General features: G+C 52.3%; 1 protein-coding gene across 1 annotated transcript in view; it reads left to right on the forward strand.

Moving 5' to 3' along the window:
• The window catches only part of LOC103538617 (cullin-9), a 29,288-nt gene extending 8,476 nt beyond the window's left edge, over positions 1–20,812 (forward strand). Inside the window, 38 exon segments of the mRNA XM_030446953.1 lie at positions 2,209–2,347; positions 3,155–3,345; positions 3,801–4,185; positions 4,307–4,316; positions 4,437–4,613; positions 4,901–5,108; positions 5,211–5,404; positions 5,551–5,768; positions 5,901–6,132; positions 6,483–6,588; positions 6,911–7,138; positions 7,290–7,380; positions 7,465–7,636; positions 7,827–7,932; positions 8,184–8,279; positions 8,367–8,542; positions 9,001–9,134; positions 9,215–9,391; positions 9,645–9,751; positions 10,247–10,429; positions 10,759–10,907; positions 11,261–11,471; positions 11,571–11,736; positions 11,879–12,024; positions 12,204–12,321; positions 12,748–12,950; positions 13,032–13,291; positions 13,381–13,744; positions 14,039–14,179; positions 14,581–14,745; positions 14,833–14,996; positions 15,925–16,018; positions 16,226–16,300; positions 16,762–16,872; positions 18,035–18,152; positions 18,523–18,656; positions 18,854–18,945; positions 19,899–20,812. Coding sequence (XP_030302813.1) covers positions 2,209–2,347; positions 3,155–3,345; positions 3,801–4,185; positions 4,307–4,316; positions 4,437–4,613; positions 4,901–5,108; positions 5,211–5,404; positions 5,551–5,768; positions 5,901–6,132; positions 6,483–6,588; positions 6,911–7,138; positions 7,290–7,380; positions 7,465–7,636; positions 7,827–7,932; positions 8,184–8,279; positions 8,367–8,542; positions 9,001–9,134; positions 9,215–9,391; positions 9,645–9,751; positions 10,247–10,429; positions 10,759–10,907; positions 11,261–11,471; positions 11,571–11,736; positions 11,879–12,024; positions 12,204–12,321; positions 12,748–12,950; positions 13,032–13,291; positions 13,381–13,744; positions 14,039–14,179; positions 14,581–14,745; positions 14,833–14,996; positions 15,925–16,018; positions 16,226–16,300; positions 16,762–16,872; positions 18,035–18,152; positions 18,523–18,656; positions 18,854–18,945; positions 19,899–20,097 — 6,240 coding nt within the window. The 3' untranslated portion in view covers positions 20,098–20,812.
• Positions 20,813–23,407: the final 2,595 nt, after the last annotated feature.

Here is a 23,407-nt window from a genome sequence, read left to right on the forward strand (position 1 = left end):
CAGAAGTGAAACTTGAAATAGGTTTATCTGTTGAGATTTATTGTTATCTTGAAGACCTTTGGTTGTTTTTTCCACTAAAATATGCTTTAAACATTTGCACACTACTGAAGTCAAAGCAGTGAACCTATAGTGATGATCTATTTAATTTTTTTTTTCTCAGATTAGAAGCATTAGCTTTAGTGTTTGTCAGTCACATGGAAACACCACTGAATAATCTCAATCCTTCCCACTTTCCAGCTGTGTTTCTGGCAGATTACTTCACAAGTCTTCCATCTCTCTCCTCCAAACTGAATTTTGCTTCTTAGTTGTGGCAACTTCTTGATTTGTATCCCTCTACCTGTTATCAGTTTTCTTTGCTTTCTTTTGAACTTACTCAATATTCAAGAGAAAAAAATCTCCTAGTTTTGGACCATGTATAGGTTATTTTTCACTGCAGAACCCCTCAGCTGAATAACTGCTTTTCATCTTATATGTATGTGGTTGATGAACCTGTTGTCTTTTACAAGAATGTAAAGATAAAATGCAAAAGAAATGATTCCTACTGATTATCTCTTTGTCCTTATGCTTCTTGATTTCCGAGATCTATGGTTTTCTAAAATTCTGTTTTCTATTTCTTATAAGCTTGTACTAGCCTTTACTCTTAATGTAACTGGACATTAAATGCTTTTTCTGGACAGAAGGAACACCAATCCTTTCACATATTTCTCCTGTTGCCTGTGATAGAAATTTCAGATTTGTTTGTTTGGGTTTTTTTTTTATTAACTGCTGAGCTGAGCTATTATGTTAACTTTCATTCCTTTTGTTCAGTTGATCCGTTGGGATCCTTCTCCTCTCTATTTTTTTATTTAATTAGATTGAACAAACTTGCAATTGCTCCATCCATTCTCCATAACAGTCTTCTATAATGCTCACAGTACTGGCAAAACCAGAGCTGAATGATAATAAATATTCAATGAATTTTTGTGTTGGCTGTTATATTTGAAAGCACCTCATTTGTGCCACTGTTCTTGCTCCTTGTCAAGGAATTTGGGAATGTACATGCAGTCATTGGTAGTGTTAATTTTTACCCTGTTTTTCATGTGCCTATCCATGTATGTGTCTGTAGGAGTACCCCAGAGTTATGCGAGGCAAAACATTTAGTGAGGTGTTTTTTTTTCCACAGGGAGGTACCAGGAATCTGACATAATCTCTTTGTTGCTGTTTTCTATTGCTTTTTGTGTCTCTCCAAATGAAAATTTTCCTGTTGTTTCTGGTCTTTCAGTCATACTTTTCCTTGACTCCTTTGAGATGATATTTGGTACATGACTGGTTGTGGTCAGGGATTCACTGAAGACTAATTGGTGATGTCTGTAGAGTTTAACTCTGTTTCCTTCCATAGAGCTTTCTTTAAAACTCTTGGTGTCTTATCTCCTAAGCTCTCCAGCACAAGGGAGTTCTAGTAGCATTGGTGTAGCTCCAAGAGCTCAGTGAATCAGGCAAGCCACGTTTTTCTGCTTTTTTTTTTATTTATTTTTTTTTCTAAATTATTGACATGTTGTGCTGCTTGCTGTTGCTGGGTCCTCCTTCTGCTCAGAAGGATAAATGTAAAACTATGGTATTGAAAGCTATTTAAAAAACCTTTCTCTTTTGAGAAGAAACTTGGACAAAGCACAGGAAACAATTTCCTTGTTAGAGCCAGAAAGGTCTAGGACCATCCAGAAAGAGTTGGTGTATGACCAAGGTGTAAAAGTATAACCATTAGAAGGTGAAGTCAGAATAGGAAAAATTCTGTACATTTGCATTCAGCAGGTGGTTTATTCACTAAGACCTTGTATATACAACCCATCTGCTTTGAGGTAGTGTTACAAAGTTCTTCCTTTTTAAGCTTTTCTCAAGGCACAAACTGCTGGGCACTTCTGGAACAGGCATGGTTAAGTAGATACAGTGCTATCACTGCTGCTTTGCTAGATGAGATGATGTACCATTCTGGTGGTTGCAGGCAAAGTTGGTGGCTTTCTGGAAATAAAGATCCAGGTGTAACCAGGGAAGCAGGTTAATGAAGATGCTCTACTCCAAAATTAGACAATGCATGTGTTGAAATCTGTATGTGAATTAGGTGGTCTTCTGCTTGAACAGTGCATGCTGTCTCTGTGCATTTGGGAAATGGGAGGATGTGTGAAGGCAGAATGAATGAACAAATCCGATCATCTCGATCTGTTTCATCCACAGGTTTTATGGCAGTCAGTAGGTTGGACCTGCTGGGTGCGTTTTCACATGTTGGAGATTGTTGACTTTGGAGAGCAGTGGGAAGATCTTGCTCCTCAGAAAAAAGAAAATGGTCTGATAGAGAGCTTTAATCTAGATAAAGGTGAGATTATTATATGCTGCATGTGTGAGGCTGCATTATCTCTTTCTGATTCTGCTGTGGCATATTTTTGAGCGGTACAGTTTATATAGACAAGCATGTGGCAACTTTCAAGGGTTGGACTCGATGATCTCTGAGGTCCCTTCCAACCCAGCCAGTTCTATGATTCTATGATTTTAACTAGGAGGTTTGGTTCTGAAAGGATTATGAGCTTTTAGTTTGTATGACCACACGGAGCTGGTTAAGTAATTACTTGGCTTTAGGCTGTATGGAGAGTTTTTGAATCCTAGACTATTGTCATGTTATAATAGAAGTCATGATATAAAAAGCTATAATATAAACTGAGTCCTTAAAAGAGAGAAGATCATGGCAGAATTAACTTCCTTAAATTGACTCCTCTAGCATCTTGGACCAGCTGTTTCCCTTCTAAAGCTACAGGCTGGCCCTGTGGATTCTGCTGGTGCTGAGTGTCCAAGTGCATTGCACTGAACAGGATGAAGGAACAGGCTTGAGGGAGCAGTGAGCTAGGGCTGTCCATTTTGAGTGTGTGCTTTTTCTGTTCTACATCCCAAAGATGCTCAAGTGAAGATGGTAATCCCCATCTCCACAGCGTCTGGGATCTCCTCCCAGCATGTTCCTTCTCTGTCACTGCCCTCCTGTCACCTCCCACAGCAGGCTGGGGGACAGTGAGGTTCTTCTCTGCCCAGGCACTCTATGTGAGCTCTTTACCTGGGGAATGTGGGGTGTGTAGCAGAGGAAGGGGTAGTTGGTAGAGGTGACAGTGCCCTTCCTTGCTCTGCTGTCCTGCAGTTACACAGCCGTTTGTCTGCAAGCCCTTTGGGGGTCTGTACTCCCTGCCTTACCTGGGGGAGCATCCAAGCAAGGCTGCAGAGGCCCTGAGTCGTACCGAGTGGTGGGAGCTGCTCTTCTTTGTGCGGAAGCTGGAAGCACGGCAGCAGAAGGAAATCACCTGTCTCATCCAGCAGGACCAGGGAGAGCAGGTATGGGCCAGAGCCAGCAATGGGGAAATGGGGGGGAGAATGTTAGGGAAGGTCAGGAGGAGAAGATGGTGAGTGTGAGCTATGCAGGAACAGCCTGAATGGGGCAGCAATGGGACTGAGATGGGAGGGTGAGCAGGGGATGGCCAAAGTGTGGGGAGCCAGGAACAGCAAAGGGTGGGGATAGAGGAGAGGAGACGCAGTCTTCCGTGCCCCTGGAAGAGTGACTGTCCAGTGAGGTTTGGGTAGACAAGGCATGCCCATGGGGTGATTCTGCCAGTTAGGGCTGTGTGGTGAGTGCAGGTGGGAGGTCGGGGCTGGGGGACATCAGAGGAGGGTGGCACTGGAGAGCAGCCATGGGGGTCTCTAGCAGTGGCAGCCTTTCTGGCGCTGGCTGTCACATGGGGCGTGGGGTCTGTGGCATGTCTGTGAGGGTCAGCTTGACCCCATCCCTGCAGCTGTTGGAGATGGATGAAGAAGCCCTGATCCAGCTGTCAGTACCCGTGGAGCTGGCCCAGAAAGTCCTGCAGATGTTGGAGAGGTGGTGTCAGGGCAGCACTCAGCGTGACCTGCGTGGCTCCCGCATCTACGCCAAATACTTCCTCAGCAAGGGGGCTGAGCAGGGTGGTGGGGGGAGCACTGCAGTGTCCTCAGAGGGTGCCAGCTGCAGGAGCACTGGCTCTGAAGCCACAAGAGCCAAGCCAGGAAAGGAAGAGATATCAGCAGCCACAGTGCCGCCTGGAGCCCCCACTGCAGCAGCAAAGTCAGATTCAGAGCTGTTCAGAGAGCTCCTTGAGAGAGAAGGGCTGTTCTTCCCAGAGGTGACTGAGGAGCAGATCAGAGGTAATCACCTGCTACATGCTTGGAGACACCTGGATGGTACTGGGACCAGGTCCATGTCCTGGGCTGAGTCAGTCCCTGGGCAGGGCACAGGAGGTGAGGGGTCTGGAGGTTGCCAGGGCAGGAGGAGGGCTGTGGGTGCTGGGTCTGTGGGTGTGTGGCAGCCTGGGAGTTGCTGTGGGTGTTGCTGCTGCCCTTGACTCCTGTGTCCCTGCCTCCCTCCCACCAGTGCTGGGCAGCTCTGAGGAGGTGAGTGAGAGGGGCTCGCTGGCCAAGATTGCAGCTGTGGTGGACACGATCCAGAGCAGCACCTCAGAGGTGGGTCTGCGCTTAGCTGGGCTCAAGCACATCTTGAAGATCCTGGAGGAGGAGCCTGAGCCCAAGCAGCAAGTCGGCAAAGCCCGGGGCGAGCTGGGGCCCAGGAGTTGTGGGTGAGCCAGGGGGTGGTGCGTGTCTCTCCTGTGGGCTGGGGAGGGCCATGTTGTCAGGGTAGGGGACAGTAGTGGAGGTGGGAGTGTGGGAGGTGGCAGTGGAAGTCTGAAGGCCGGGATGTCCTTGTGTGCTCAGAAGAAGAGCAGTGGAATGTTGTCCCAGGCAGTCTCAATCCTGGGGCGGACTCATCTTCAGCAGACCCATGTGGGCAGGGAGAAGGTGTCTGTCAGGGCCTGGGATGCTGGCATTCCAGGAGGGTCCTCCTGAAGTGTCCTTTCCCATGCAGGGAGATGCTGGTGAAGGTGGCAGTGGAGCTGCTGAGCACTGGGGTGGCAGAGAAGGCCCTGGTGGTGGTGGTGCTGCGGCTGCTGGCTGTGCTCATGGCGAAGGACGACCAGCGCCTGCAGTTTGCCACAGAGGGTGGTGTGCGGGCTGTGCTGGCCTCCATGCAGCAGCACGACTCCTCTGCCCTGGTGCAGCAGGCTGGCCTGGCAGTAAGTGTGGCAGAGGGGGTGCCAGGGCATCAGGCTGGGGTGCAGACTCGCCCGGTTGTGGCGAGATGTGCACTGCCCTCCTGAGCACTATTGATGTTGCAGGCCCTGAGGGTGCTGGTGGGAGCCGTGGCCAGCAAGCCAGGAAGTGCCGGAGGGGAACCCTCACCCCTGAACCACGCCGATGCGCAGATGATGCGGGAGATCTTTGCCAGCATCGGCTCTGCCTCCAGCAAGGGCTCGGCAAGCCTGCTGAGTGCCATCCCTGCTGCCATTGTCACCATGCAGAGGGTCCCAGGGTAGGGGCAGAGTGAGGCCGGTGGCTGAGGGTGGGGGGGGACCCTCTGAGTGGGGGAGGGCAATCAAGGCAGGCAGGTGGGTCGTGGGTACAGGGAAGGCTCCGTGCTCACGGGAGGAAGGCAGCCGCATTGCTCTGTCCCTGCAGGGGCTCCTCAGGCGTGCGGAACGGCTTGCTGGTGGTGAACATGCTGATCGACGGCCACCGGGGCCTGGCTGAGCAGCTGGTGAGCTGCGGTCTCCCCAAGGTGCTGCAGAGCTGCTGGTGGGATGGACAGAGCACCGACTGCCCTCACACGATGCTGGCCCTCAGCGTGACCAGCCGTCTGGCGGAGCACCGGCCACCCCTGGGCCCGGAGATGGCAGGTACCTGCCACCTATGCTGCGGCTCTGTGGATGCACCTGGCAGGGCTGTTGCCTGCCAGGGCAGAGCACCCCAGCAGCCGGCACATCTCCGGCGAGTGCCTAGATGCAGCCTCTGTGTCCTTGTTGTGGCAGGTGGAGAGGCCCCGCTGGACCTGAGGGATGTGCAGATGGTTCTGGGCAGCCTGGGGGATGGCATCTTGCCCAAGGAGGTGGTGGTGGCCCTGGAGCGACAGCTCTGCAGTGAAGGCCCTGACCCCTCTGACGAGGCAGCCCAGCTGCTGCGGGACCCAAGGTGCTTCAGGCTGTTGCTGCACAGCTTGGAGGTGCTGGGGGCAGAGAAGGCCATGAGCCTCAGCATCCTCAGGTGGGTCCAGGGGGATTTGGTGGGGGTCTGGAGCCTCTGCAGCAAGTGTGCAAGTGCTGGTGGTGATGGTGGGGGGACATGGGGCATGTCTGTGGGTCCTGGTGGGACTGTTGTTCTTCACTGGTGGCAGGTGCACCCACCCACACGTGTGTGGGTGGTGATTGGGGTATCCTGAGGCATGTGGCCAAGTGGGGACAGAGCAGCACGTCTGAGTGCTGGTAGGGTGTCCGAGGTGCTTGGGGAGCCATGGTGGTGGTGCTGGGCTTCCTGGTGGGGCAGGGGAGCACAGGGCTGCCTCTGGCACTGCTGTCTGTGTGCCCTGTCCTGAGTGGGCCTCCTCCATTGCTCAGGATCCTGAACAAGTTCCTGGAGGGCTACGAGGAGGATGTGCTGCCCTGGAACGAGTGTGTGGAGCCCTGTTTGTCCTCACTGAGTGCCCACAACAGTGACCGGGAGGTGAGGGGGCCCAGGGACTCCCGGCAGGCCGGGGTGGCTTTGCTGGCTGTGCCATGCCTCAGTCTGTCCTGGCGTTGGTGGAGCGAGGTGTCCACCTGCAGCAGCCTGGCATTGTGGCCATGGTGCTGAGAGAGGTTTGGAGCAGCTGTCCCACCTGTGGCTGTGTCCTGGTGGCCGGCATACCCAGCACCCTGCCTGGCCAGGTTCTGGTGGGCACTGCTGCTGCATCTAGGTGGGGGGATGGAGCCTGGCAGCACCCTGCTGCTGGGGCCTGGCAGGTTCCTGGCGCTGGCCCAGCCGCTCATGGTTGCCCACTCAGCAGGTGGTGCAGGAGGTCGTTGGGTTCCTGCATCGCTTGGCCACCGCCAGCAAGGACTGCACAGTGGTGATGTGCCAGGTGGGCACCCGCGAGGCCCTCTCCAAAGCTCTGGAAAAGCACAGCACGGCCCCGTCGCTGGCACCAGCCCTGCTCAACCTGGTGACTGAGTGTGAGAAGTACGCCAGTCTCTACAAGAAGCTGATGACCAGCATCTTGGCTGGCTGCATCCAGGTGGGCCTGGGCAGACCTGGGTATGCTGGGGCTCTGGGGCTGTCCACTTCTCCATGCCACGCAAGGGGCAGTCTTCTGCTCTCTGCTTGCTGTGGTGGGTGAGGTCGGGAGGACCCAGTCCCCCCAGTGAGAGCCTTACCCCATCCCATAGCTGGTTCTGGGGCAGATTGAGGAGCACCGCCGGAGCTACCAGCCCATCAGCATCCCCTTCTTTGACGTCTTTCTGCGCAACCTTTGCCGAGGTGAGCGCAGGAGTGAGAGCTGGAGCCTTGTGCCTGGCATGTGCTGGCCTGGTGGCTGGAGGCTCTGCGTGCTTCTCCCCACAGGCTCCAGCGTGGAGGTGAAGGAGGACAAGTGCTGGGAGAAGGTGCAGGTCTCCTCCAACCCCCACCGGGCCAGCAAGCTCACAGACAGGAACCCCAAAACCTACTGGGAGTCAAATGGCAGCACCGGCTCCCATTTCATCACTGTCCACATGCAGTGTGGCGTGGTGGTCAGGTGGGGCTGGGCCAGGAGGGCTGAGGAGCGTGGGGCCAGGAGGGCCAGTGGCTGTGCAGGGTGCAGAGGGCTTTGGGCATCTGCATGAGCCCTGCCCCACTGGTCCTGGAGGTTGCTGGATGTGGGGCTGGCAGGGGTCAGGGCAGGGAGGTGGGGACTGCTGGGCAGCATCATGTTTGCTGTGCTGCAGGGAGATGAGCATGCTGGTGGCCAGCGAGGACTCCAGCTACATGCCAGCTCGTGTTGTGGTGCTGGGGGGAGACAGCCTTGCCACCATCAGAACGGAGCTCAATGCGGTGAGTCTGGCACGGGCTGCTCAGGCCCCCCAGGAGTGATGGGCTGGTCCTTGCTACGCCTCAAGATGCCGTGGTCTTGCTGTGGTGCCAAAGCCCTGGGGGTGTGAGCCCAAATTGGTGGGGTGGCTTGTGGCTGTGCAGGGGCTGTAGGGAGGAACAGAGGGCAGAGCATCAGTGGGGTGGCCAGGGGAGTGTTGAGGGTGGCTGTCACTTGCTGCTTGGTGTGCTGAGGGCTCACTGTGTGCCTGCAGGTGACCATCCTGCCCTCAGACAGCAGAGTGATCCTGCTGGAGAACATGACCCGCTTCTGGCGTGTCATCCAGATCCGGGTGAAGCGGTGCCAGCAGGTAGGGCAGCTGGGTCCAGGCTGGAGATCTGGCAGTGTGGGGTGTCAGGGCCGTGCTTGAGGAGCTGAGGGTCTCGCTGTCCCCCAGGGTGGCATTGACACACGTGTGCGTGGCATCGAGGTGCTGGGTCCCAAGCCCACATTCTGGCCCATCTTCAAGGAGCAGCTGTGCTGGCGGACATTCCTCTCCTGCACTGCTCGGGCTCATGCCTGGTGCCAGGAGATCTGCCGGGACCGTAGGCAACTGCTGCAGCTCTTTGGCAAGTGAGTGGTCTCTTGGCTGCACCATCATGGCCGTGATGTTCCAGAGCCTGGGTGGATGGTGCTGGCAGCCTGTGAGAGGACTGCAGGGCCAGAGGAGGAGCAGCCAGGTGTTGCACCTGGGCAGAGAGTGGCTTTCACTCCTCTTCACCAGCAATCTCGGAGGGCTGGGGCCACCTTGGTGCTTCTCAGGTTTAAGCTGGGCACAGTGGCACAGCTCATCGTCTACCAGAGAGGTGCCTGGTTTGGCTTGGATAGTGAGGGCCCCAAGACCCAGTGCAGGCAGGGCCTTGGGGGGAGCGAGGAGCTCTGGCTGCAGGGGGCAAGTGGAGCTGCTGAGCTCTTGTGCCTGGCAAGGGGAAGGGCAGAGAGTGACTGCCAGGCTCTGCTTCCCTGGGGCAGCCCTCCTGGCCACAGGTGGGTGTCCAGCAGCACCGTGTTCTCCATGGTCCCTGTTGCAGGTTGAACCAGGCACTGCGGCACGAGCAGGACTTTGCTGACTGCTTCCTTCCTGACGATGAGGTGGCCCAGGCCTTGGGCAGGACCTGCTGGGAGGCCCTGGTGAACCCCTTGGTGCAGAGCATCACCAGCCCAGGTACCCTGCACCCTCCTGGGCTCGACCGCTCTGTGCCCCTGGCTGAGATATCCCACTCTTGAGTATTTTTGTCCTCGCAGATCCCCATGGCATCAGTCCCCTGGCCTGGCTGCTGAGCGAGTATCTGGAGAGCAAAGAGACACCCCACCATGTCACCAGCCATGGTACTGCCTTTGGTTCTCGTGTGCGGCACCTGACCCAGCTCCTGGTGCACGTGGACCCCGGTGGCCCAGAGCCGGAGGAGGTGGGAGCAGCTGGTGAGTGAGGGACTGACCTTCTGTGGGGCTGCAGGGATGGTGGCCCAGGCTGTGACTGTGGGGAGCACAGGAGGGGGCTCCATGGCACAGGAGGCTCTGAACTGGGGAAGGCTCATGGCCACGCTCTCCCAGTGGCCACATCTTCCCCGTATCTCCTCTGCCCTGTGCCCTCCAGGGAGGGAGAGGCTGCTGGTGGTCAGGGTGCAGAGCCTGCCCCTGGAGCCATTCTGAGCCTGGGCTTGTCCCTTGGCAGGTGGGAAGGAGGGGAAGGTGCTGGCCAGGGCTGCCAAGGTGGTGGCAGAGAAGTCAAGCAGCCTGTGGAGCATCTCGCAGTGCTGGCGTGGTGTGGTGCAGCAGCAGGTAAGAGTTTGGAGGGCCGACCACAGGGCCAGAGAGGGTGTGTGGGACCCCACTCTGGGTGGGTGTAGAGGGGGCAGGGCCTGGCCATCCTCTGGGAGCATGGGGAGTGTGTGGGTTTGTACCTGGTCTCGTGAGGCCTGTGGGATGTGTGGGCAGCCCTGCTGCACCTGCCACCTTGTCAGGGCTCAGAGGTCATCCTGGCCCTGCACCCAGGCTGGTGCAGCAGTCTGGAGACAGGTCCAGTGTCAGGCTGCTTGTTTCCTGCTGGGTGGCTGCTGAGTTTCTGTGCTGCCCCTGCAGCCCCTGCCCGGCTCTCGGGGCTGCGTTCCCACCTGGCCGCAAGCTCCCGGTAGCCAGCAGCAGCACTGGGGCCTCTGGTTGTCCCCTGGGTGGGACTCGGGTGGTTGGTGTGGGCAGAGCGAGGCTGTGGACATAGCCAGGAGCCACGGGCACCTCCCGCTGTGGGGCTCACCCCTCTCCTGCTGCATCCTGCAGGTTCAGCGGTTCCTGGAGGCAGCAGGGCAGGCACCGGACCTTGTGGAGCAGTACTGCGCGCTGTACCGGCGCCTGCGCAGCGCCACGGAGGAGCTCTTTGGGCAGCAGGCCGCCTTCCTCCTGGCCCTGGGACAAGGCTTTGCAGGGGCTTTGCTGCAGCTCTCCTTCCTCACCAGCCTGCATGTGAGTCCAGGAGCATGGCACCGCCTGGTCAGGGGCTCCCATGGCTGGGCAGCCTGTCCTGGCTCTCCAGGGCCTCCGGCAAGCTCCGATAGGGCACTGTCCTGGCCCCCACAGAGCCCTTGCCCTGCAGCAGCCCTGGATGGTGCCCAGCTGTGGGTGCTCAGCACTTGTCCCTGCACAGCCCTGGCCCCATTTCTCTTCTGTCTTGGGCTGGTGCCTCAGCCCTTGTCTGAAAGTTCCAGGTCTTCCTGGCTGCTCCCCTGGAGACATTTGCCCATCCCCACATCCACCTGGTGAGCCCCCCGACAGACAGCCCTGTCCCTTTGCAGGTGAGTGAGCAGTTTGCCCGCTACCTGGACAGGCAGATCCAGGAGCTCCATGGGGCTGTGGGCAGCACGGAGCTGCTGCAGCAGATCCTGGAGCCCTTCGTCATCTTCAGTGGCCTGGAGCTTGCCCACACCTTTGAGCACTTCTACAGGTGAGGGGTGCTGTGTCTCTGCAGGACCAGAGGTCCTGGTGGGGTGGGGAGTCACAGGTGGTGCTGAGACCGTGGCTGAGCCTGGCCTGGCATGGCATGCCAGTGGTTTGCTCCTGCTTTGCTCCTCCTGGCTCTTGGTGTGGAGGGAAAGGCTGTGAGGGCCCTTGGGTGCTGCCAGCCTGCAGAGGCACTTTTGCTGTTGCTGGCAGGGCAGGGAGATGGATGCTGGTGGGCCCGTGCACCTTGGGGCGAGGCCAGGGCTGGGCCATCTCTTGTCTCCTGGCAGGTGGCTGATGGTCCCAGGGCTCGGGACCATCCTGGGGTCCCTGACCTGGGGTTGGTGGCTGTGGCAGGCACTACCTGGGGGACCGTCTCCTGGCACAAGGGCCATCTTGGCTGGAAGGAGCTGTCGTGGAGCAGATTGGGCTGTGCTTCCCCAGCCGCTTCCCCCAAGAGATGCTGAACAACCTGGCTGAGTCTGAGGAGCTCCAGCAGCAGTTTTGCCTCTTCCAGCTGCAGGAGCAGGACAAGCAGCTGCTCGAGCTGGACAAGGACCTGGAAGAGGTGAGCGTGCCGGTGGAGTGGGGTTGCTGGGGGGCCATCTCCATTCCTGACAGGGATCCTGGGGCCTGTCCTGAGGTGCCCTTGTCTCCACATGTCCAGGCACCAGGTATGGCCTCAGCAGCGGGTGTACCAGAGGTGAAGGTGCTGGCTCTGTCACCACGCTGCTGGCCCATTTCCCCATTCTGCTACATGGATGAACCTGGGAGGTTCTTCTCAGCAGACCTGAGCTCCCCCCTGGATGAGTTTGCTGACTTCTGCAGGCGCAGTGAGTGTCACACCAGCGTGTGTGTGTAGGGAGGGGTCTCGTGGGGCCCAGACCCCCCCCCAGCAGCTCAGCCAGCAGTGGCAGGAGCGTGGGGGTGTGCTGGGGGTGTCCCCAGCCCTTGCACTGATGCCCTCCCTGGCAGGCCAGAGCCAGCTGGGCTGGGTGTGCAGGAAGCCCCGGCAGCTGCAGTGGACGTGGCTGGGCCATGCTGAACTGCAGTTTGGAAACTGCATCCTCCATGTGTCTACACTGCAGATGTACATCTTGCTGTGCTTCAACAGTGCTGAGGTGGGTGCTAGGGCTGTGGGGGGGTGAGGGAGGCAGGGTCCTGTGCTGGAAGGTAGCAGGGCCACGTCCTCCCTTTTGGTGGAGCCTCCAGCAGTGGTTGGGGCACGGGACCTGGCTTGTCTGTCTGGGCCTGTCTGGTGGCTCTTGGCTGGCCATTCTCTTCTCACACCCTCCTGCAGGAGGTGTCTGTGGAGGCCTTGCTGCAGGCTACAGGGCTCCCTGCTGACCTGGTGCACCATGCCCTGACACCGCTGACCCACAGCGAAGGTGTCCTGGTACAGAGCTGCATGCCAGGAGGTGAGTGTGGGGCTGGGGCATGCGTGAGGAGGTGCTGGTCTAGGCCCCAAGTGGGTGCTGGGGGGGGGTGCCTGAGCTCATAGGGGAAGTGAGTGGGCTGGGGCCAACCTGTTGGTGCTCAGGTTGAAGGTCAGTGTGTCATGTTGGGGCCTGAGGTCGTGTGTGGGGTTGGGGTTGGGGTTGGTGTGTTGGGCTGAAGCTTGGGGCTGTGCATGGTGTGTGGGTCAGCAGGGGTGCTCAGGTCTCAGGTCTGTGGGTGGCATTGGGGATGGGGCCAGGGGTCGTCCTTGTGGCTGTTGCTTGGGGATAGGGGTGAAGCTGACGTCTTCGAAGGCAGCAATGGGAGGCTCAGGCTTGGGTCCAACAGCCACACACGTCCTGGGGTCCCTCAGGGCACAGCTTGGCTGACCCTGGACTGGGTGCTAGCTCCAGATGTGCTGCGGCTGAACCAGGCAGCCCTGGCCCAAGCCTCTGGCAGCCACCTGAGGCTGCTGCCCCGGCAGAGGTACCTTCGGGCAGAGAGGGCTGAGGTCAGTGCCCTGGAAAGGAAGAGGAACATCCTCTGCTGCCTCATCACACGCATCCTCAAGGTGGAGAAGCAGCTCCACATCGACAACCTGGTGTTCAGGGTATGTAGAGTTTGAGGGGATGAGGTGGGGCCACCTGAACATTGTGCTGCACTGCAACCTGGGTCTCCCTTGCTGCTGTAGGTGATTGAGGCCTGTCTGAAGGGTGATTCGGGGCCAGGGCTGCAGTTCCTGAGTTTCTGCTGCCACAGTGTGGATGTCCGGTCCTGTGTCCTGCACCTGCTGAACCAGGGCTATCTCCGGCGCCTGGAGGAGAGGCCTCATGTCTTGGAATACATCTCTGCTGAACCCACAGCACCTCTTGGGGGGCAGGCACAAATGGTTTTCCAGAGCAGGTCACTAGAGGTATCTCCAGATGAGGACAGTAGAGACTGTCTGTATTGGTAAGGGTGCATGTAAACAGGTGTGGAGGGGGTGTGCATCTCCACTCTGTATGATGTGGACATACAGTGGACACTTGTCTCCCTATCAGGTTGAATCCTGGCATAGGTGGCTTGGAGGAGTTCCTTGTGGCCATGCTGCAGATGCCAATGGGTCACACGCTTAGTCCAGAGGAAGCAAAGCTGCTTATGAACCAGACAGTACAGCAGGTCCAGGATACTCTGAGCATCTCAAGTGATGTTGCTCAGCATCTCCTCATGCACTGTAGGTGGAATGTGGATTTCCTTGTCCAGTGCTATGTGGAGAACCGTGAAACCTTGCTCATCTCCTCGGGGCTGCTAGTGCAGGATGTCCAGCCCCCTCCAAGACCAGGAACCCACTGCCCAGTCTGTGTGAATCAGCTGTGTCCCACTGAGAAACCACCAACCCTCTGCTGCATGCACTACTGCTGCAAGGTGATGGTCCTGTGGTCTTTTTCCTCTGAACTTAGTAGGGCCTTGGTGCTCCCTAGATGATAGCAGTTGTTTGGCTTTAACAGAAGGTGTTATCGGTTCATAGAGCTTATGCGTTCTCTTTTCTCATCTCCCTGGTTTGTTGTGATCCTTCCCACTTCTGTGCTTTTGAGTACTTATCCACAGTTTGTTGTAGTTTCCTTCACCCTTTGCTGGGTGGATTGGCCTTTCAGGGTCACATGACCCAGGTGATGCAGCTTCTGTGTAACTCTGATCTCCCCTCTTCTGCTTTTGCAGCCCTGTTGGAGTGAATATCTCACAACTCGCATTGAACAGAACATGGTTGTCAGCTGTACCTGTCCCATTTCTGAGTGCCGTGCACAGCCAACTACAGCCTTCATTTGTTCCATTGTTTCCTCTGAGGAGATTATAGCCAAGGTGAATTAGGAGAGGTGGTTACTGGGTGTCCAAGCTCTGTTTCATTTTGTTTGGCACAAGCAGATAATCTTGGGGAGAAAGGCTCGTAGTCTCTATCCTTGGTTATGTTTAAAATGAAACTGCCTATGGTCCTGAGCAACACTGCTTTGAACTGGTTGGTTGAACTGTTTTGCATCTGCAGAAGTGCCTTTCAACTTCAGCTATTCTGTGATTTTATGGAACAGCCTCTGGATATGACATGAGGAGTGGGGAGTATACAGAAAGGGAATGAAAGAGTAAACTAAACTTATGTTGTGAGTAGTTGTTCATTCAGATGCAGAGGCACAAGACCCCTTGTCAGTTGTAAGAACTAACCATGCAGCTTCTCTACCTTAAATCTCTTTCCTCACTTCTTATTACAGTATGAAAAAGCCCTCCTCAGAGGCTATGTTGAGTGTTGCTCCAACCTGACATGGTGCACCAACCCTCAGGGCTGTGATCAGATCATCCTTAAGGATGGACTTGGTTATGGGGCAGCCTGTTCAAAGTGCTCCTGGATATCCTGCTTCAACTGCAGCTTCCCAGAGGTGAGGCTGAGGTGAATCATGGGCAGTGCTGTCTGGTTTGGCACACACCATACTACTTTTGTGTGATTGACTAGCTCTCTTTTTCAGGCCCATTATCCTGCTAGCTGCAGCCACATGTCTCAGTGGGTGGATGATGGTGGCTACTATGAGGGAATGACAAGTGAAGCCCAAAGCAAACATCTGGCTAAGCTCATTTCAAAGCATTGCCCAAGTTGCCAGGCTCAGATAGAGAAGAATGAGGGGTGTCTGCAGTGAGTATCCATTTCTTTTTGCCCCTGGAGACAAGGAGGGCAAAGACATTCAGTTAGGTCCATTGTACTTTTTTTTTTAATTTTTGTTTTTGGCTGTGGAATATGAGTCTGTAGCAGTTCGGCTTTATAGTTGTAGTGGAATGAGTGATTGTTCTTAATTGAGTGATTGTTCTTCAGCATTCAGAGTTACATCCATTGGTAGCTCTGTAGTAGAACCAAAACTCATTTCATGGTGCCTTTTTATAATGTGCACCTTGTCTGCTCTTAGAATCCACTGTAGACGTACAGAAGTATGGATTAGGGGAGTGGATATCTCAGCACAACTTTTGCTTTCATGTTCACCTATTCCTGTAACTTTAAGCTGTTTTGTTTTAAATTCCTCTTTTGTATTGGCTTGGGTCTCTGGCAGTCTTTTACATGATAGGGGAGTTACCTCCAGCTTTGAAGCTAGGGCTTAGGAGTTCCTAAGTTGTTTCTTTCTTGCACTGACGTAGCCCTTAGTGCCCAGCTAATGGGATTTGTTCCCACATGTTGTGTGTGGCCCTAGGGCTGAGCAGTGCCTTGTGGCATTGTGGAGTGGTGCATTACTGAGGGAAGAGGTGAGGTGATCTTGTGGATCTTGCTTCAGACTTTGGAATGCTCTGTTCAGCCATCAAGTACTTGGTAAGTTAGTACTTTGGGGCTGTGCTGCCAGTTTCCCCAGTTCATTTTTGGAGACACAATGACTGGTTTTAAACATCATCTGCTTCCACCAAAGGCTTTAAAAAATACCTGCAGGGTATTGCATAGGGAAATGCATAGTACTGAGCAAGTGAGAGTGGTTGGGTTTCACACTCCAGCCCTGTGGTGTAAGGGAACACTGGTAGGAACTGTCTGCAGGTGGCTGTTGGAACTGAGTATTTCCCATTGTTCTTCTCCTACTGTACAGTATGACGTGTGCAAAGTGTAATCATGGCTTCTGTTGGCGTTGCCTCAAGCCCTGGAAGCCAACTCATGAGGATTACTACAACTGCTCTGCTATGGTGAGTGGTTTGCAGCATCTCATGCTTTTGTTGAGGTGCATCTGGCCTCTCAGAGAGAGGATGAGGATTGTGCCCTTTACTCTGGACTTTGTGCGCTTGCCAGTAATATTGATAGTATTGTCTAAGTCTTTGTGTGTGGTAGCCATCTCCAGGCAACCATGATATTTGAGGGAAGTTGTTACAGGTTACTTCTTCCTTCCCTTTCAGGTGAGTAAAGCAGCTTGGCAGGAGAAGCGTTTTCAGGATTACAATGAGAGATGCACCTTACATCATCATGCAAGGGTAAGGCCACCTCTTTCCTTTGCAGGTGCTGACTGTTGCCTTAGTCCTGGTAAGCAAGACAGTTTCTGTTGTGTCTCAGTGTATTTCACCTGAGAAGCTGAGAAACAGGCTTTGGATCCAGGTGGAGCTGCCTGGTCATTTCACCCTTGCTCTGACATAACAGTTTTGGGCCTGCTTTCTTCTAACAAATCTGTTGTGGAAACTGAATGCCTAACCTGTGGTGTTCATGTGCTCAAACTGATGCAGTACATGGACAGAGTGGTGACTGAAGCTTGAATTGTGTCAAGAGATGGGATAGTGTAAAATGTTGAAGGGGTACACAGCAAATGCTCTTCTGCTACCTGCATCTTCTCGAGTGGCACTTGAGGAAGCTTAGCAGTTATCTGTGTGGGAGGTAGTATTTTTTCAATCCTGTGAAGTATGACATTGAAAATTTTTTTTCACTCTTGTGTTTATTGCAGGAATTTGCCACAAGTCTGAGGAACAGGGTTTCTTCCATCAGTGAGATGCCAAAAATTAGGACTTTGACCTTTGTACTTGATGCCTGCAAAGTGCTAGAACAGGCACAGAAGGTAAGATTGAATTACAGGCTTGCTGAGGTTTAGGCCTAACTTTATTGATATGTCTCATGGCTTTCTTAAAATAAGGAGACACCAACCTTGTTCTACTCCAAATAAGGGAAGACAGTAAAAACTTTAGGGGTAGAATAGTATCAGGACAGGGAAAGAATTCATGTCTGCCTTTCCCTGCTCTTCCTCCTAGTTGTGCTCTGTCTGCAGTGTTCCTCACAGTCAGGTCATAGGATTTGAAGCTTACCTCAGGCTGACACTGTGGAATCATGATAAGGATCTATATTTAGGTTTTTTTATATACTGGGTTTGGTCCATTGCCCCAGTGGCAGTACTTACCTTTGGAAAGCTCTTCTGATGCTGTGTTACAGTTAGGAAGTCCCTCTTGATGCTCATGTTTTGGTTTTCTGTCTTAATTTCATGAGCTTCATTTCATGAGTGTTTTGGGAGCACTGAGTTTACCTACTGCATGCTCCAATAGCCATGTTATGAAGGATTTGCAGTGCATCGTGTGCTGCCCATGGCAGCATGGGCCTGCAGTTTCTCCTGCCCTCTGGAACACAGGAAGAAGACAGGAACTGCCTTTGCAATGTACAGCTTGTTTGTAAAAGCAGAGTTTATTTTGAAAGCAGCATATGGAACAAGACAAACCATGGTTTCTTTTCAGTATGGTAGCTCCTGCGTATGGCTTTAAGGGTTATTCATTAGTAGTAGAAGTTTGTCACTTGTTGAAATGTCCTTGTTGTGGGCTGTATAGCGCCATGCCTCCTTCTTTTTGAGCTTAGGTCATTGCCACTTGAGTTCAAGCTGGGCTGCTCAGCAGTGTGTAGCTTCTCTGTGCTTGTTGTTTGGATGCTTTGCCTGCTGGTCAGTCACACTTGTTATGTATTTAAAGTCTCTGTTCTTGTGATGGTTTGCAGGTGAGAACAGTTATTTCAGATTTTAGTACAAACTAATAACACATTAATTTCCAATCTTATGAGTAGTTCTAGGTAGCCTGATAGTGCTGTCACTTGGCATAATGGTTCTCTGGGCTGTTGCCACAGACCAGAAGCATTGCCGGCCGCTGATACATACTGAAGTCTGGAAGGGTTTGATGCTGTTATCTTCTTTCCCACTCTGAAGCTGAAGGTGGTTGCTTACAGCATGATCTGTACTGCTGCAGGTGTTGGCCTACACTTGTGTGTACAGCTACTATAGCCAGGACACTGAGAGCATGGAAATTGTGGAACAGCAGACTGAGAGCCTAGAGCTACACACTAATGCTCTGCAGGTCCTTCTGGGTAAGTTCTGCAGCTTCTCCAGGGTAGAGAGTAGCATTCCCAGCTGTCTGGTTCAAAGAGTGGCAGCTCTTGTAGTGGGGCAGTAGCATACACACCAGCACCCAGATGGTCTCTTGCACTTCTCCCAGCCTGTATTTGCCTTCTTGATGTAATTTCTGGGAAGTCTGCTGAAGCAGTGTGGCTGCTGGTGGAGATTGATGCAAGGAGCAAGGAGCAAGGAGTAAGGAGCAACATGTTGCCTTCTAAAAGAGGAATGTATGTGCACAGGGGATCTAAGTAGTAGTGACTGGCTTCATAACCAGAGCCAAAGGACTCAGTCTCTGCTTAAGAGCACTGGAAGTATCATGATTTTTTTGGCCTTGAATTGCAGAGGAAACACTGCTGCAGTACCAGGACCTGGCCACTTCTCTTCAGCTCCTGAAAGCAGAGCATTTCAGTGCTGGTCTGGAGATGGTACACCGCATCAAGGAGCGTCTCTTTGCAATTCTCTGGCACTCCACACAGGTGAAGTCCACATTCCCATTAGTAGCTTGTTTTGCTCTGGTCTAATTTGATCATGGTCAAACCTGGAAAGGGGCTTGAACTGAGAGGATAGACTCTCAGTGCTGTGTGTGTGTAGGGAAGAAGTTTGCAGCACAAAACGCACCCCAAAACCACATGTAGTCTCTATCTCTCTTCTGGTTGTTTTTCCATGCTAGCAGGATTTCCGTGTTGGGCTCCAGACTTTGGCAGATCCTGATCAGAGAAAGGTGAAACTCTTGAATGTGCCTACTTCAGCTCCTGCCGGCGTAAGGTGAGTTTTTGTAGCAGGGGAAACAAAGAAAGGTGGGTGCATGCAGATAAAAGTATGTAACCAGAATTTTCTCCTGTGCACTCTGACACACAAAGGAGTTGATAACAGATACTGGTTACTTGCATCCTGTGTTTTGGTTTGAGATAACAATGTAAGAGTCACAGTGGTATAGAGAAAACAGGAAAACCTCTGCTTGGTATGCAGCTGTTGTCAAGAAGGCTCCATCACTGGTAGGCCCAGTTATGGAAGTTGCTCTCCCTGGATGCTTTTGGGTGTCTGTCGAGAGTTGCACTTTTTCAGAGCTGTATCAGAGATCTAGGAGGTGTCTAGATGAGAGATGCAAGCACATATATGGGGGAAGATGGAAGGAGTTGACATTTATTTTAAGAAGGGAATGGAGAAGAGGTGACAGAGCTGTAAAATGATATGTTGAGAAGTGAAATGGAAGGTGTCTTGTTTCAGTGCTCTAGAGTACTGAGCTGGCAGGTGTTAAGTCTGATTGGAATTTACTCCAGTTCAGGTCCACTCTGGTTTAAACCAAGAAACACAACTGACACCCTCTATCCCAGTGTGACTGTGACAGCTGCTGTGTTTCCAGAAGCTGAAAAGGGTGCTGAATGTTGCAAGAAAGAGTCAAGAGAACTGAGTCAAGAGAAACTGTTTCAGAGCAGGGTTTCTGGTTTCCTTGGAATGAAGCTGAGACACCAGAGGTGGAGACAGACTACAGCTTGTTGCCTAGGCACATGTGGCTTGCTGACACAGCTCTGGGCTGCATGCATGGATAAGGCCGTGTAATCATCTTCTCCTAGGTTCACTTGCATGGCTGCTGTGTCCCTGAGGCATGACTTTGGTTTGGGATGCTGAGGTGATGGTAGAAGGGAGGATGAGGGTGATGTGGGGCTGTGTTGTGGTTGCTGCTCACATCTGCTCTGCTCTGATGCTCTCCCCAATAGGCCAATGCGTACCATCTTGTGTGGCTCCTCCAGCACAGATGAAGGTGGCAAAGGGGTTGAAGATGAGGAGTATGAACCACAGTGGCAGGAAGACTATGATGACGACGATGACCTTGATGAAGATAATTTTCTGTTTGATGACGAGTCCGATAACATAGATTGTGACTCCTACTTTGATGATGATGATGCCTATGACTAGAAGTGGGCTGTAACCCAGCCTGCCAGCCTGGACCTCTGCCTGTACTCTGTCATGACCATTTTGCATTAGTGTCTTTCCTCTAAGATGGTGAAATGCTCTCAGGAAGAACAATGAGACATTTCCTCGGGGGGCTACTTGCTCAGTGACTCCCTTTTAATATATGGAAACATTGCTCTGGACAGATGGGCTATGTAATTTTGGCCACCTCTCTCAGAGAGACACTTTTCTCCTTTGCCTCTATTTCTCTCCATAGGTATCCAATTGAGATAGTCACAGTGCAGCTGCAGAGTGAGGACTACTTGCCACCTGTTAAAGGACTTCTTGGTGTCCTTGGGTAGGCTCTCACCAAGGACTGGGCACAGGTGATAAGTGTGTCACGTGTCCTAGCATGGCACTGTCTAATCCATCCAGGGTCTAGAAAAACTGTAAAATGATGTGTTTACATTCAAGTCAAAGCCTTCCACCTGGAGCTGGTGGGGTTCCCGCCAGAGCTACAGGGGGATGTAGTTCAGTGCATTCCTCTAGTTGAGGGTGACAACTTTTTTGCTGTTTTTTTCTGCTACAAGGCAGGATGAGCTGCTGAGTGGCACAAAGTTGCAGCACTGTTTTTATAAGGGTATAACTGTATGCACACACATATAATATGTATTATATATATATATATATATATGCAGAGGTTGTTCAGATAATACTTTATCTTTGCAAAAAAGAAAACCCTGAAGAAGGGTTGAAAAATGTTCTGTTGAAAAAAGAATCTGTTTTCTTCTACCTCAAGCCTCCTTGTTGTCTATGTTGAACATGGGTATGAAAGGAGAGCTTGATGTTCTCAAGTGGGGAGGATGTGACCTGGATGTGCTCATTCCAGGAGTTTTTAGTGAAATTGGTGTGGGTTTGGGATCCTCACATAGGCCATGCAGTCTGCCCTGCATAGTGGCTTTTCCTTCTTGGGCAGCTCAAGAAACAGTAAGAGGTATGAGGAGGGATGGGAAAGAGGGCAAGGGGAGGGGACTGATGTTCCTGGGAGCAGTTGCAAGACAGAATGCCTGTGTGATGGTGAAGTTGATAACATCTGGTGCCCAGCAGGAGGCAGATGTAGATCTGCTATCAGGGCTTGAGAGGTGATTGAGAGATACAGGTTTTGGAGATGGTTTTGGAGATACAGGGCTTTTCTCAGGCCTTGGGTATCATCTGGTAGGAACGTGGATTGTTAAGGGATACTGGGCATGGGACAACTGGCAGGGGCACACGCGGGAGAGAGGACTGCTTTTTTTTTATTTATTTATTTATTTTCCCTCCCCCTATCCCCTTGTTCCTAATGCTTCAGGGAATTCAGTCTCCTGGGTGAATGTCTATCATGGTTTTAAGTCCTAGCTCTGCTCGCCCTATGTGGCAAATGGGTTCCTTGCCTCACAACACCTCTGAGGGCCACTGGGAGAGGGATGTGGTGGGGACTGTCCAGACAGTCTCCTCTTCCCCAGTGTGACCAGTCCTTGCAGGAAAAACATGAATCACCAGGTTTTTGAGGGACAGATCAGAACAGCCTAAATGTTCCTCATCTACTGTCTTCTGGATGCCTGCTTAAACCACGAAAATTCAGAACGATCATGAGCCCCTGCTTTCATGGGTGATATTTGTACTGAGGAGGTTTCTGTCTTTCCTGAGCTCACCTCAGGACACCTGTGTTAAGGTCTAATGTGTACCGTCCCCATCCGTCTCCCCACCTGATGCTGCCCCTGGCACAGATTGTGCCAGGCACTTGGCATCAGAAGTGAGAGCCATTCAGGGCTTGCCCCACCACGTACCTCACTGGGTAGGTGTAAAAAATGACCAGTAGTATTTCATTGGCAACTGGACCTTGGCCTGAGCTGAACAGCTGCAGGGTATCCTGTTCAATCTACACCTCTGATGTCTCCACAGTGCCCAACTAGAGTCATGCTTGATAGGATCTTTTTTCCTGTAGATTCTGTGAAGCCTGTTCTCATGGCTGTGTTTTTGCTGGATATTGGGAAACATGCACGTCACCGATTGGGTGATGAGATGTGTGATTATTTACTGATCATATGAATGACACAAGTCTTTTCCAGGCTAAGGGAGAGGTGGCCTGTCCTCAATTTTGTTGGCAGGGAAGGTGGTGCAGTTTGATTACCAAGTTCCCTTCTATTCCCTACCCATTATCCCTTCTACTTCTGTTAATTCTGATGAGCATCCATTTCCCTAGATCATGATAATTCACCCTCACCCTTTCTATTCCTGCCCATTATTTCCAACAGTTTTCCCTTTCCACCTTCCTCAGTCCTTGGGAAAAGTATGGAACTGCATATTGGATGCACCAAATTGCCAACTCCTCTGACAACACCATAAAATAGATCATTCATCAAGAAGGTTTTGAGCATTAATTGAGAATCAAGGGTTGGACTTGATGATCTCAGAGGTCCCTTCCAACCCAGCCGATTCTAAGATTCTATGACTCTATGATTTATTTCTCAGTTCACAGAAAGTTGTGGATTGCTCCAGGAGGAAAAGAAGAGAAAGTTCCATCAATTTGAGGTGTTGTAACCTGTAGTAATGTGTTGATTAGGCTTGAGAGACGGAGGCCCCTGGTTACTAATTTTTGTGTTAATTCTCTTACTATTACAGGTTGACCTGTTGGTGATCAGGGAGTTGTATTATTTTCAGACTTTCGTGGAGGGTCCTTTGAAGCACTCTTCGGTGGTGGCTGCTTACCAGCCTACAGTGTGGGGAGTAAGAGTTAATGTAGCTAGCTGCTAGGGAAGCTTGTGTTCTTTTTTTAAAGGGCCTGTATTCCCTTTAGATAACTTGTGGTTTACTACATGGGGGCTAGATTGAATGTGGAGGAAAACCGAGAACTTCTATTCCCCAGGTAACCAGCTTTCACCCCTACTAACACCTCATGTTTTTGCATCAGAAACAGGTTTGCTCAGTGATGCCTGATTGTAGCTTGCTTGGGTTTCAGGGTGTCATGCTAACATTCATTTTGCTTCATTGTTCTTGCTAGATCAGAGTGTGAGAGATACAAGGGTTTATCTCTGTTATTTAATGCTTGGGTTTTTAATTACTGTTTCTCTTTTCCCTAACAATACATATCTCTATTATGGCAAGGGTCTTTTCTGTTTCCTGTATTAAGTGGAAAGAATGTTTTAGTTTGTCATCATTTCTAGTGGTTTGGTTAGGACAGAGTTGGGCTTCAGGAGGATCTTGTGGGTAGCAGGTATCTTTCAGGTCATAGCTATGTCTTGATATGCCAGATGCACCCTCCAGTACACTTGCCTTGTCATAATTTACTTCATCT

The sequence above is a fragment of the Calypte anna genome, chromosome 3 (assembly GCF_003957555.1).
Source record: "Calypte anna isolate BGI_N300 chromosome 3, bCalAnn1_v1.p, whole genome shotgun sequence".
NCBI classification, from domain to species: Eukaryota; Metazoa; Chordata; class Aves; order Apodiformes; family Trochilidae; genus Calypte; species Calypte anna.